Here is a 12,618-nt window from a genome sequence, read left to right as displayed (position 1 = left end):
CTTCCCACAAGTCCTGCAAGTATTCCCAGAAGGGGTTGGGGTAGCCCTTTATGCCAGGACTGAGGAATAGTAAGAATCGCTGAGTACAGAAGTTTGTTCTCCGCAGAGTTGTAAAGGGCAGGTGGTGGCAGACGGCAGGGGTGACTGCATGCTTTGAAGGTAGCCAGAGCTGGCAGGAAATTCTCACTCCTTCCATCCTGGGCTGAGGCCTCCAGAACTTGGACTGGAAACTTTTTCTACCATCTGAAGCCCTTGTGCGTTCACTGCCGCAGACTCAAAGGTTAAGGTAGACCCCTTACACATGGACGTTTGGGGAGCCTTGACTGCACTTCGGTGTTCGTTTGGCAAATTTCTGCTCCTCCTTCCCAGTAAAACAACACTCAAGGTGGTGTTCCCTGTTTATAAATTCCAAAATTTACCTCGAGGAATGGGAAAGATGGCACTTTTATTTCCTTTTCCTCTGTTTGACTTGCAGACACGTTTTAGGTTCTTTGCATGTGAGAGAGCCAATGCGACCCCTCAGTTCAAAGCCTCATTGCCATTTTGGTGATGGCTGCCAACTTGGAGGCTTTACGAGGGGAGTGGGCATGTTCATGGAGGAGAGGACTGTTCATTGCTACTAGTCATGATGCATACCTATTCTCTGTAGAATCAGATGAGCTTGCCTATTATATTAAATGCTGTGGAACACAGGCAGGAAAATGCTGCTGCAGTCGTCTTGTTTGTGGGCTTCTTAGAGGCACCTGGTTGGCCACTGTGTGAACAGACTGCTGGACTTGATGGGCCTTGGTCTGATCCAGCATGGCTTTTAAGGCAGCTGAAAATTGTGTGCATCTTACAGAACTAGCCTAGTTTATTGGTGCAGTCATACTAATCATTGGATTGCCTTGTTTAAGTAACGTCCTGTGTTAAAAAAACACCCCCAAAACTAATTTCCTGGTCACGAAGCAAAAGCACACCTTTTTTTTCTTATAAATAGTATAAATTATTTTATTTACAGAAACTTGTTACAAAACAAATAACTATATATTTATTTTCTTTTAAATATCCAAAGTAATTTTTTTCCCTACCCCATGACATTTGTTCATGTACTATACAGCAGCCAACACAAAGTTCAGCTCTGAGCAGATGCTCTTGAATATGTATACAAATTATCCAACTATTCACACATTTTTACACAGGAGATTGCTTTTTCCCTCCCCCTCTCCCTATGGAGCCAAGTTTGAGTCCAAAAGCAAGATGCTTCCACAGCCTACATTCTCATTGACAATATGTAGTGCTTATTTTAAAAAAAATAATAAAAAGTAGGATATTTTGCACAAAGCATTTAAAATAAATGGTTTTCTGCAGAAGGAAAGCAGAATAATTGTTTTAGGCCCAGTTCCCTCCACCATAAATCTTCCCCTCCCGCCTTTCCCAAAGACAGAAACAAGTGAAAGAATCCTTGGCAACAACAGCTCTTGCCGGAAGACAATTTACCGGAAGTTGACGGGTTGTAATCCCACTAGGAGCACAATCCCACCATGAACTCCTCCTATGCCATCCTCATTGGAATGCATGGGGAGGCATGCTTTTGCGAGACTCCCATTAATTTCAATGGGGGGCTTTGTGTGTAGAAGAGGTTGCCAGCGGTTTGTGGTTTGCTTTGAGAGGTAACTTATTTTCCACAATTCAAAAGAATGTCAACCTTTTTTGAGAGTAACGCCAATTTACAGGTTGAAAAACGATTTCTAGAACCCTTAGCATTATTTATGAGCTGGAGACATCTTTAGCTTGATCTTTTGATTTTCCTTCATTCCCCTGCATCCTCTTTGCCTCATTAATGGAAAGTCATATGTAGGCGGGAAAAGCAAGCTCCAATTTTTTTTTAAAAACTGAACATTCAAGTCTTTAAAGGAGAAGCTGTCTAAAAAACAGTCCAAGCTTAAAATCTAGATATATAAATCAGGCACTTTCAGTTTTTCCATTAGTTTTTAAACCACGTAAAGATTCACACGAATGTGCACGCGAGCGCACATGCACACACAAACATACATACCCTTACAAATGTTTAAAAGAAAAAAAAATAAGCAGTGTGTCACAACTAAAATGTAGTCTTCTGGGATTCAAGCAACTGTAAGCAAGGTTGTGTATACCAGACAAGGCCCACGATATGCAACCAAACCTCACACAGCCTCTCTGCCCCCGGAAGGACGGCCCCTGTGAGCACAGGACCGCGATGTCAGAGCTTTCCTGCAACTCCCAAGACATTAATAAAAGGGACACAATTCTCCCCTTCCCAAATCCCAAAACAGAGGAATCACTTAAAAACGGCAAAGGAGGCATGTTAGCGATTGGCTTGGCAGTGAACCACTTCAAATTATATAAAAAAAGGTATTTGCTTTTTTCTCTCTCTTTAATTAATAAATACTAGATGATTTCAATTGTACCAAAACTGGATATAAGAAAAAAGACCTGTGCAAAAATACATATTTAAATATGTACAATCAATTAACAAAATATGTCTTCTGAAATAGGGATACTTCAATATTTATAATAGAACAAGAAATTCCAAAATAAAGATACAAAAGTATGGGTTTCATTATTTTTGTATAATTCTTTGTTCATCATTGCAACATTTTTTTTAGGTTAAGAAAACTGCAGGAGTCATAATGAGAAGCTGGAAAGACTATAAAAAAATTGTATCTCTTAAATTAATACCAAAATCTTTCTAGAAACAACCCCAGCCACTGCAAATCTTGCAAGATAAATTAATTGAAGTTTCCTTAATTATTTACAATAAGAATGTTGTCAGACAATAAAAGCTTCGAAAACGATTCCATTTGCTACTAAGCCCCCAAATGGAACGGTGTTGCGCAACAGGTAAAGCAAGTCTACAGTTCAAGGGCAGGCATAAATTAAGACGTCCTCTGGCTCTATTCATAGTAAGTATGAAAAAAAATATGAGCCATGGCAAACAGACACAATTCCACTCTGTAATGCCTCTTACATAAGCCCCGCTGAACCCAGTGGCGCCCGTGCAAGAGCATGGCCATGTTTGCACAAAGCTCCTGTCCATTTCGCCATGGCTCGCAATGCAGACATATCACAGTGGAATTGCCGCAAACCCATTTCGGGTTAACACACAGTGGTTAGCTGATGAATTTTTTTCTACAGAGATCTGCATGCGTTTCAAGAAACCTGGACTTGCTTTGACGCTTTCGGAGCAACGTAATTGTTTAAGAGGAAAAAAACAAAAAACCCCAAAGAGGACGTTCGAGTACTCAAAGCCACTAAGGTTTTTAAACTTACGAAAAAAAATTGTCAGCCTTCGAAGGCAATTCTATCAAAACCCAATTGCACTTGTGATTGAAAAAATATCCAACACGTGCGGTGTAGCCAGTGTCGCTTTCCTCTCTGCAGAGCAGATACGTTACTTTGGTTGTCCCCACCCCCTCCCCGCCATTTCCCCCTTCCCAAATAAGCCAATTGAGAAGGTTTTTTTAAACATTTTATAGTAACCTGTACAATGGAAGGGTTCTTCCGACCTCCCGCTATGCAGTCATTTTTTTAAAAAAAGAAAACATTTGCATAATCATAACCGCCCAAAGTATTTTTTTTCCTTTACTTGTAAAAACGTGATCTTTTTGTGAATGAAAGGCTCGGTAGTTGTCTGCATAGAGTCTTCTCGCGTCACTGTGTCTGTGTGTGTTTTTAAAATAATTCAGTAGCAAATTTCATGTTGATTTGAAAACCTCAACAGATTAAAAAAAAAAAAGACCCCCCACAAGCACAGCTGTTGCTTTTGGTGGCTTTAGAATCCCTGATGTGCTACTGCACCACCATATTAGGGAAAGAGGCTGGGCTGGGCGATGAATTTGATAGGCTCAGATTGTCTCCTCTCAGCAAGATCTGATGCCCCTTTTTAAGGCAGAAGTCTACAGGCACGTTCTGCTGAGAGCTTCTCCCGCACAAGAAGCCCCGTGGAGGACTCAGACCCACCAGGTTCTCTTCCTCAACGAATGAACTTTTTTTTGGCCCTGTGGTTTTTCAAGTGGTGGGAATATAATGGGGCTATGGTGGCCTGACGGGGTGTCCCAGTTCGGCGCATTCCGCAGCTCCCATGGTGAAAATAATTAAAGTTTGCTGAACTGGGGTGTGTGGCAGAATCCATCGTGGGACGGGCCCTCAAGACATTCTAGCCTCACTTGATGACTAGAGATCCATGGTCATGGTGCGGGGAAAAGGGGTGTCTGAATCCAGTCCTCCACGTGCCTCATTAAAATGGATAGGAAAGGATAACGTCTTTTTTATGGACCTGCCTTTGGATTATGTCCTATTACTTGGGGTGTATACTTTCTCTTCCTTCCACATTATAAAATGTGTAAAATTCCACATAGCATTTCACTACTCTTACAAACCAGAACAAATAATGTTTAAAGCCCTTGGGGGGGGGGGGGGAGGGAGTTTTTTTAAAAAAAATTCTCATGGGGAAAAAAACGACCATGTACGATGGAATAGCATGTTTAAAAGTCCCCTTACGTTCACAAGACAACTATCCTTGTGAGACTGGATACCAATACATCAAGGGGAGGATTTAACACTGAGATCAAAATTTGAACTGGCACTTCACACTGTCATCAGTAAAATATGAATGTGGGCTTTAGGGGTGGGTGGGAAGTGTGTGCTAATTTGGTTGTGTGAACAAGGCATCGACTTACCGGAGAGTTTCAGAAATACGGTATTGAAAAATCAGGGTTATAAATATTTGAGATTGTTTCAAGGGTTATTAATTTTTTTTAAAGGGTCTGGAAGGTATAACCAACTTAAAATTGGCATTTTCTCTTCTCCCCACCGAACTCCCCAAAACAACAAAAGGCTTATGGCATACAGTATAGGTCAAGAACTTGCTTCTTTGGGAACAGTTTTAGAGGTCATTCACCATTTTGGATTCGAGAGTTTTGCATCTGGGTTTCCTTATTTATTTTTATTTTTAAGCCTAAAGCGTTTAGCAATTTTGCCTTAAAACCCACCAGGCATGGCCTTTCTCCAAACACTGCCACTATGCAAACCTCCATGTATTTCAGGGCTTGTATTGAAACTCCGTACAAGCTCGACTGAAATAAAAGGATGAAGAGCACTTGTGCTTGGCTCACGATACCCAGAAATCTTTTGTACCATTGAGATAGAGCACGTTGGGTAGTTGTGTTTTGTCAATAGCAGTAGAAAAGAGCAATGGTCCAGCAGCACCTAAAAGTCTAACAGAATTTCTGGCGGGCTATGAGCTTTCATGAAAGCCAAAGAAGTGAGCTGTGGCTCACAAAAGCTCATACCCTACCAGAAATTTTGTTAGTCTTTAAGGTGCTGCTGGACTTTTGCTCTTTTCTACTGCTTTTTGTACCATGATTTTTTTCTCCATTTAAAATTCATTTTTTCTTCCGAGAGGATGGCCATAGTTGTTTTTTGTTTTTGTTTTTTTTAAGTACTCCTGACAGCTTCTTATCCCAAATTACTTGCAAAAGGCTGGGCAAAAACGTAGACTGTTTTTGTTTCTAAAATTGTGCTATTTTTTTTTTTTTTGTATTCCAATCAAGGAACATTGCTATAAAACACTAAAGCCATATTCCCTTTTAGAGGGGCTTCTTTTTTTATTGTGCCTAACACATTGTGCCCCCCCTTCTTGAAGGGTTTTGAATGGACAAGCGTCAAAGTGGCAGTTAATTAAAGCCGATATGACACTATCGGGGGGAAAGAAACAAAACGAGTCCACGGTTATGTTCTTTCCCAAACATTATTTTGCCCAACCGATCTAGGTCACATAGTGGCAAGATGATGTAGCGAGCAGTCCAGACCACTGGTAACACTGATAGGAACGACCCCGTGGCTGAACAGCAATCCAGTGTCCAATTTCCAACTTCGCTGCTACAGACATGGCTTCAGGGAAACTCCTTGATTGAGCGACAGTCCAGTAGATTTCCACACCTGAGGACCGTGGGAAGCTGGGAGAACTCAAAAGGCATCGTGGAGTCCAGAATTTCCAGATAGAGATTTTTTCCCCCGCTTGTAGTGAAAATAATCCAGTTCTTCTCTTACTGTGGTACTGTCAAACTGCTAGGGACGTGCCTTTGGCTTTCACACAAATTAAAAACGGAAAAAAAGAATAAGCCAACATGTAGTAGGGTAAGCAGTAAAGGTATCATCAATGATGTAATTTAGGAATACCAAAACCTGTGTTGGGAAAACTAGTGGTGTAAATAACAGTCAACTGTCCAGTTTGCTCTAGGAGCAAACTGCTTATTTTACTGCTGTTTTGATTATCATCAGATTTTTTTATTTGTATGGAGAGCTTTTGGTTGAAACAGCAGCCAAACCAAACCTATTTGACTAAGCTCTCCCTGATGTTTACAATACTTTTTTTTTATGATGTACTTGGAATTTCAGTTCCAGGAGTAGCTGCGTTAGTCTGTTGTAGCCAAATTAACCAGAAGTCCAGTAGCACCTTAAAGACTAACAACATTTTGGCCGGCTTTACCTTTTGTTTTGTTTTTTTGTTTTTGAGCTCTCACTTATGAAAGCCCATGGCAGGAATAAATTTTCTTTATCTTCAAGGTGCTGCTGGACTCCTATTTGAAAAGCTATGCTACACAACAACTTCTACACTTTTTAGCAAGCAGACAGATGAGATAGAGTTCATTAAAACTTTTTTGTAAAAAAACAAAAAAAACCAAACAAACAAAGTATACAACAAAGTTATCCACCATCTACCCTCCAAAGAACCCCAAGGTATCCCTAATATACAAATGCAAGCTTTGCTTTGGAATGAGGGCTAATGACACTTGCTCATTTGGCCTATGAATGTGGCCCAAGTTAAAGATTTCATACCTGATGCAGGATAGAATTGTTCATCAGTCCTTGTGTCCCTGGGATTGCACCGGTGTGTTTCGTGTGAATGTTGTTCACCGGGGGCAATTTGGCAACCTTGTTTGCTTTGCTGCTGCTGTTTATGCTGCTTGAACCAGGCGAGCACTTTCTTTTCTTTCCTATGAATTTGTCCAGGGAAGGGTGCGAATGGGAAAACCCACCGTGTGAGTTCACAGTCAGTTCACTGGACTGGTGAATGAACGGCCCCAACGAGAGAGTGGAATCACCGCTGTTCACCATCACGCTCATTCTCTTTATCGATTCTGCAGGGCTCCCGGTTGGAGGGCCCCTCCCTGATTGGTCATGTTTGAGGCTAACCGAGTTAGCTTTGCTAGTCATACAGTTGAGGCCAACACTGTGGGATGAAGACATCACGGACGAGTGATAAGAAGCCCCAGAGTTTCCAGAGTTCACCACACAGTTTTTCCTAAAGGACTCTGTGGAATGAGAAGAAGGTGCTGGCAGCGCAGAACTGTTTTTACGCTTCTTTCCTGAGCTGCCACCACTGCTGTTGCTACTGGTACTGTTACAGTTGGTGCTGCTAGCAGAAGGTTCCTTAGGCTTGAAAGACTTGCTGGATTTCAGTTTCTGAGGTTTGCTGGACAGAGGTGACGGTACTGAGGAAAGCACTGGAGGTGTTGAAGGGGATGAAGACACTTGTCTCGATTGCATACTGCAGGCCGGTTCTGCGGCACCAAAACTAGCAGGGTTGGCATTTAGTGTAGTCCCGTGGGACGGTACCGATTTACCGCTAAGAGACAGACAGGAAGGAGACACAAGCCCCGGTGAGGACACAGCTGTGGGGGGTATGAGGAAACCTGCCGTGCTGGCGCTGCACTGTGACACAGGCGTGGAGCTGGTCCGATGCGGAGTACGTACGGATGCAGTGTTGCTTGTCGCTGGAGGAATTTTCCTGGGGGGGCGGAAAAACAAAAAAAGAAGTAGCATGCTTTCTCGATTTTGCCTGTACGGGTGAAGTATCCCTTATCCGGACATCCCATGTCCAGACTGATCCGAGCCGGCATGCAGGCAGATCTGTGCTACCCGCTTTCAATGTCTCCTCTAACCTAAAAATAAAACAAAATACAGTGTGCACTGCATCGTAGGGGGAGGCTGAAAGCCTGCCTTTGTTAGTTAGTTTGTTGTTGCTCTTGTATAACAGCGAATACAGGTATTCTGGTGAGACAGTTACCCCTTTGCTTTCTGATGGTTCAATGTACACAAAAGTATTTAAAAATACTGTTTAAAGTTACATTAAGGTTATGTGTATAAAGTGTATATAAAACAGACATGAATTTGGGCCCCATCCCCAAGGTATCTTATTATGTACGGTATATGCAAAAGTTCCAAAATATTCCAATATAGAGAAAGATCTGAAATAAAAACCACTTCTGGTCCCAAGATGTCCGGATAAGGGATACTCAACTTTTGCTTCCATATAAAATTGGGCAACTTAATTGAAAAGCAAAGATGGAAAAGGTACCTAACAAGCTTGGAAAAAAACACCCATCCAAGGCCAAAGGTTATACAATCTAAAGGTTCTGTCAGTACAAAATATGTATCTATTTATTTCAGGATATAATCTAATACCACATATAACCCAATAAGACATAAAATCACACAATTTGACTCTGACCGTACACGTTTTGGCCATACAGCCTTCTTTAGTGGTCTAAGCAATCAACATTCCAGACTCAAAAATATACATAAATATATATATATAAAAATCTTTATGACTATATGTGTGTTGTTTTTGCAAGATAATTAAAATATATAACTGAAAACTTCTTCCTCTGTTTTAGGCTTCCATCCACAAGGGAAACTCATCCTCGTGTGCGCTTCCCTCTTAAAGGAGTGGATGTACTACTGCAGCCATAAATACAATTTATCAACATCACATAGTCATGAAGTAGTCATACAGTCTGGAATAGCAATCAAGTAATAAGGTCCTAAGAGCCCCGTGGCGCAGAATGGTAAGCTGCAGTACTGCAGTCAAAAGCTCTGCTCACGAACTGAGTTCAATCCCGATGGAAGTCGGTTTCAGGTAGCCGGCTCAAGGTTGACTCAGCCTTCCATCCTTCCGAGGTCAGTAAAACAAGTACCCAGCTTGCTGGGGGTAAAGGGAAGATGACCGGGGAAGGCACTGGCAAACCACCCCGTAAAAACACAGTCTGCATAGTAAATGTCGGGATATGACGTCACCCCATGAGTCAGGAATGACCCGGTGATTGCACAGGGGACTACCTTTACCTTTTAAATAAGGTCCTGCCTCCAGTCACGTGCAAATGGCTGGCATGATCCATGACTGGACAGAGCCTCTTGGAGAAGCCATACATTGCCTCTGTTGTGGCAGAAAAACCACACGCACATTTCAAACAAACCCTGTTCATCCCCTCTGCCCTTGTATCTTCTGGTGAAGAACAAGCATTGGTTAGGCCCCGAACTCCCTCCCCCCCCCCCATCCAAGTGGCAGATTTTGAGGGTAGAAATGGAACGTTGGTGGTTTCAGTGTTTCCTTTCCAGCACTTGACATGTTCCTGAGTATCAAGGATCTACCATGGAGAAATCTGATACAATTCCAGACCCAAGGAAGGAAAGGACAAGTGACAAGATGCAGAGACAGTAAGATGTAGGGGAGTTAATCATGACAGTTGGGCTTTCAAGTATCATCCATTCTTTGACAAAGAACTGGTCCAAACTACCTACCTCTCCCTTACAAATCCTGAACAGCACACATGGATGAAATGCTGTGATCTCTCAACCAGACAATGAAGTCTGGATGACCAGATCCCTGTCAAAGTGGGTTACAAAGATCTCATAGAATCATAAGAGTTGGAAGGGACCACCAGGGTCATCTAATCCAACCCCCTGCACAATGCAGGGAATTCCATACTACCTCCCCCACACACACCTGCAGTGATTCCTACTCCATGCCCAGAAGATGGCCAAGATGCCCTCCCTCTCACAATCTGCCAAAGGTCATAGAATCAGAATTGATGACAGATGGCCGTCTAGCCTCTGCTTAAAAACCTCCAGGGAAGGAGAGCTCACCACCTCCCGAGGAAGCCTGTTCCACTGAGCCGCTCTAACTGTTAGAAAGTTCTTCCCAATGTCTAGACGGAAAGTCTTTTGATTTAATTTCAACCCTCTGGTTCTGGTCTGATCTTCTGGGGCAACAGAAAACAACTCAGCAGCATCCTCTATATGACAGCCCTTCAAGTACTTGAAGATGGTTATCATATCCCCCCTCAGTCTTCTCTTCTGCTTCTCTGAAGTTCCCCCCCCCCTTGTGTCCCCTTTCCTGCTCCCCCTGCAGAGTGAGTAAGTTATCAACAAGACAACAGCTACTATTGGAAGAGTTTGCTTGGTAGTCCCCACATGCCATCTCTTTCAGCGTTAAAACACCTGCAATGCACAGATGCAAATCCCATTTTTAGAAATTGCTAATAAAGTTCAAACCCATTCTTCAAACTGCTATAGGTCTTCCTCTTAACCCTGCGCGTGTGTGCGTGTGAGAATACAGGTAAAAACACTTCAGATTATAATCTCGTCAATTTGTACTTACTTCCACATCTGAGAGTTAAGATGCTTATCCACCATGACGTTAAGTGCACATCGGATATGGTTCCACCGCTTATCAAACACGTAGTAACCTCTTCTAATTTGTCGACTACCAAATGTGCAAAACTAGAGGGAAAAGACACATTTTGCTTAAGCAGTTTTTCCAAACTCTAAGATTTATCTTATCAAATACATGTGAATCCAAAAGGAACACATTGGCATTACCCTCCTGTGACCACTGAATAACAGAGACAATGAAAATACAAGGTTTCCATTTGAGAGACTTAGCTTACAAACCACGTCTCCGTAGAAATGAAACCCACTTGCTACCTGGAGACCTACGCTATTTGTCTTTAACATGCCAGTGCTATTTGAAGCCTTTCTCTGCCTTCATACTGGAGAGTCACCCAAACATCTCCCCCCAAATAACTTAATGTCTACATCAGCAACCCGTTCCTGCTATTCAACACAAATTCTTTTTTTACATCCCATCTACAGCTGCACTGTATTTCTCTTCCTTCCAGATAACATAGCAAGAAAAAAAAAGCTATGGCAAAGTCACAAACTTCAGGACAAAGTGTAACTTGGAACATACAGCAGCTGGTTGAGGATGGTGATCGGAATAAAGACAATCCAGTTTTTCGACAGGCTCTTCTTTTTCGTCACATTCTCCCTCGTCGCTGGATAACCGAGAAGCTGGCTCGGCGGCAGGCAAGGGAGCGTGTGGAGATTCATGGACTGATGGCGACTCGCTGGGGGCATTCCCACTGTGCTGCGCTGGACAGCCTGGAGGCCTTCAGAAAAGGGGAATCGTTGAAAAAAATGAGTGGCACTTAGTGAATGACTGTTTGCTTTGCTTCAAAGTAACAAGAAGATGCACTTTTACATACAAGCATCTGCTTCCGTTAACGGGATTTCAAAGATTCTGCTCGGCTCAGCTGCAAAACAAACTTGCAAGCAAGCAGGTTTATTTGTTAGCTGCCTTAGTGGCCCTTAAGGAGGGCAGAAAGGCAGGTCTATAGATTCCATAAAATAAATAGCAATTGTGCACCTGCAAAATGATGTTCGCTGGAAATGGCCAAAAGGCCTGGCAGACGAAACCCAACAGATGTCAGAAACAAGCAGGGCCAGGTTGAATGTCATCAAGCATTTTTAGGTGGGAAATGGAACCATGGGAGGGGGCATCTCCCAAATTTCCCACTGATACTTACACTTTGGGGGCCTGCTCACAATCCTGACTGGCTGCTGTGCTGGCAATATATTTTCTTCAAAAACAGTTATCCTTCCTGTTCGTAGGGGGGGGGGGGAATCCAGCTGTCCGGTGACCAGCAAGATTTGCTTGTGTGCTGATGTCACAGGACAAATGAAGCCAGTGCGAAGTTCATTAGCTTTGTTTACCCTCACAGACCTCAGCACACAGGCAAATTTTATTTTGGCTACCTCACACTGGCAATTTTTCGTTCGAACAGAAAGCATGAGAATTTTTTGGAAGGGGAAAAACTGCATGGGCTTAGCAGCTGTGAACAGCCTGTTTCTGAATAGAAAGTGTTGGGGGGTTTAAAGCAGTGGCTCTTCTTTTTTTTTGAGGAGGGGTAAAGAACATTTAGGGACCTGGGAAGTGTGGCTCCCTAAAAAGGGGGTGCATGTGAGCATTTCACGCCTTTGAGGGGCCCTCCCCTAAACACAGACTGACAGCGGGGCATGCAAAGCTTTTCACAAGACACCTCCTGTTCCCCAGTTCAGCTCAGCTATGGAAAAAGAAAGGACTGCCAAACAGGTTCAAGAGAACGGGCCCATTCATCCAAGTACACACCACATCTGAGGGTAGAGCACAGTATAAAGAGAGCTCAATCCCCTCTAACTCCTTTCTAACTTTTCTGGCAGTTGAGATGGGGGACAACAAGAACACTTAATTGCAACGGCTTGTTCCAGTCATTTTCGTCGTCGCTACTTTTCTCCACGAGAACTGTCCCCAATATTGTGTAAAGTTATGGTATGTTCTATGAATACAGAAGCACTTTGTGCAGCTAGCAACCAAACATACCTTGCTGGCTCACATGGAACAAGTTTGGCTACTTTCTCAAACTTGCCATACGCCTGGAAAGCCAGCTGGTAATACAATATGTTGTTCGTTACAAACCAAATTTCTGAGATAAG

General features: G+C 42.8%; 1 protein-coding gene across 3 annotated transcripts in view; it reads right to left on the bottom strand.

Moving 5' to 3' along the window:
- Nucleotides 1-5,761: 5,761 nt before the first annotated feature.
- Nucleotides 5,762-12,618, bottom strand: part of ATXN7 (ataxin 7) — a 146,924-nt gene continuing 140,067 nt past the window's right edge. For all 3 annotated transcript variants that reach the window (XM_056860010.1, XM_056860017.1, XM_056860028.1), the window contains 4 exons: nucleotides 11,057-11,255; nucleotides 10,466-10,587; nucleotides 6,862-7,813; nucleotides 5,762-6,108 (listed from right to left, as the gene is read on the bottom strand). In XM_056860010.1, coding sequence (XP_056715988.1) covers nucleotides 6,091-6,108; nucleotides 6,862-7,813; nucleotides 10,466-10,587; nucleotides 11,057-11,255 — 1,291 coding nt within the window. In that variant the 3' untranslated portion in view covers nucleotides 5,762-6,090. The remainder of the gene's footprint in view (nucleotides 6,109-6,861; nucleotides 7,814-10,465; nucleotides 10,588-11,056; nucleotides 11,256-12,618) is intronic.

This window comes from Euleptes europaea, chromosome 1 (genome assembly GCF_029931775.1).
Source record: "Euleptes europaea isolate rEulEur1 chromosome 1, rEulEur1.hap1, whole genome shotgun sequence".
NCBI classification, from domain to species: domain Eukaryota; kingdom Metazoa; phylum Chordata; class Lepidosauria; order Squamata; family Sphaerodactylidae; genus Euleptes; species Euleptes europaea.
This window is presented reverse-complemented; position numbering and strand designations above follow the sequence as displayed.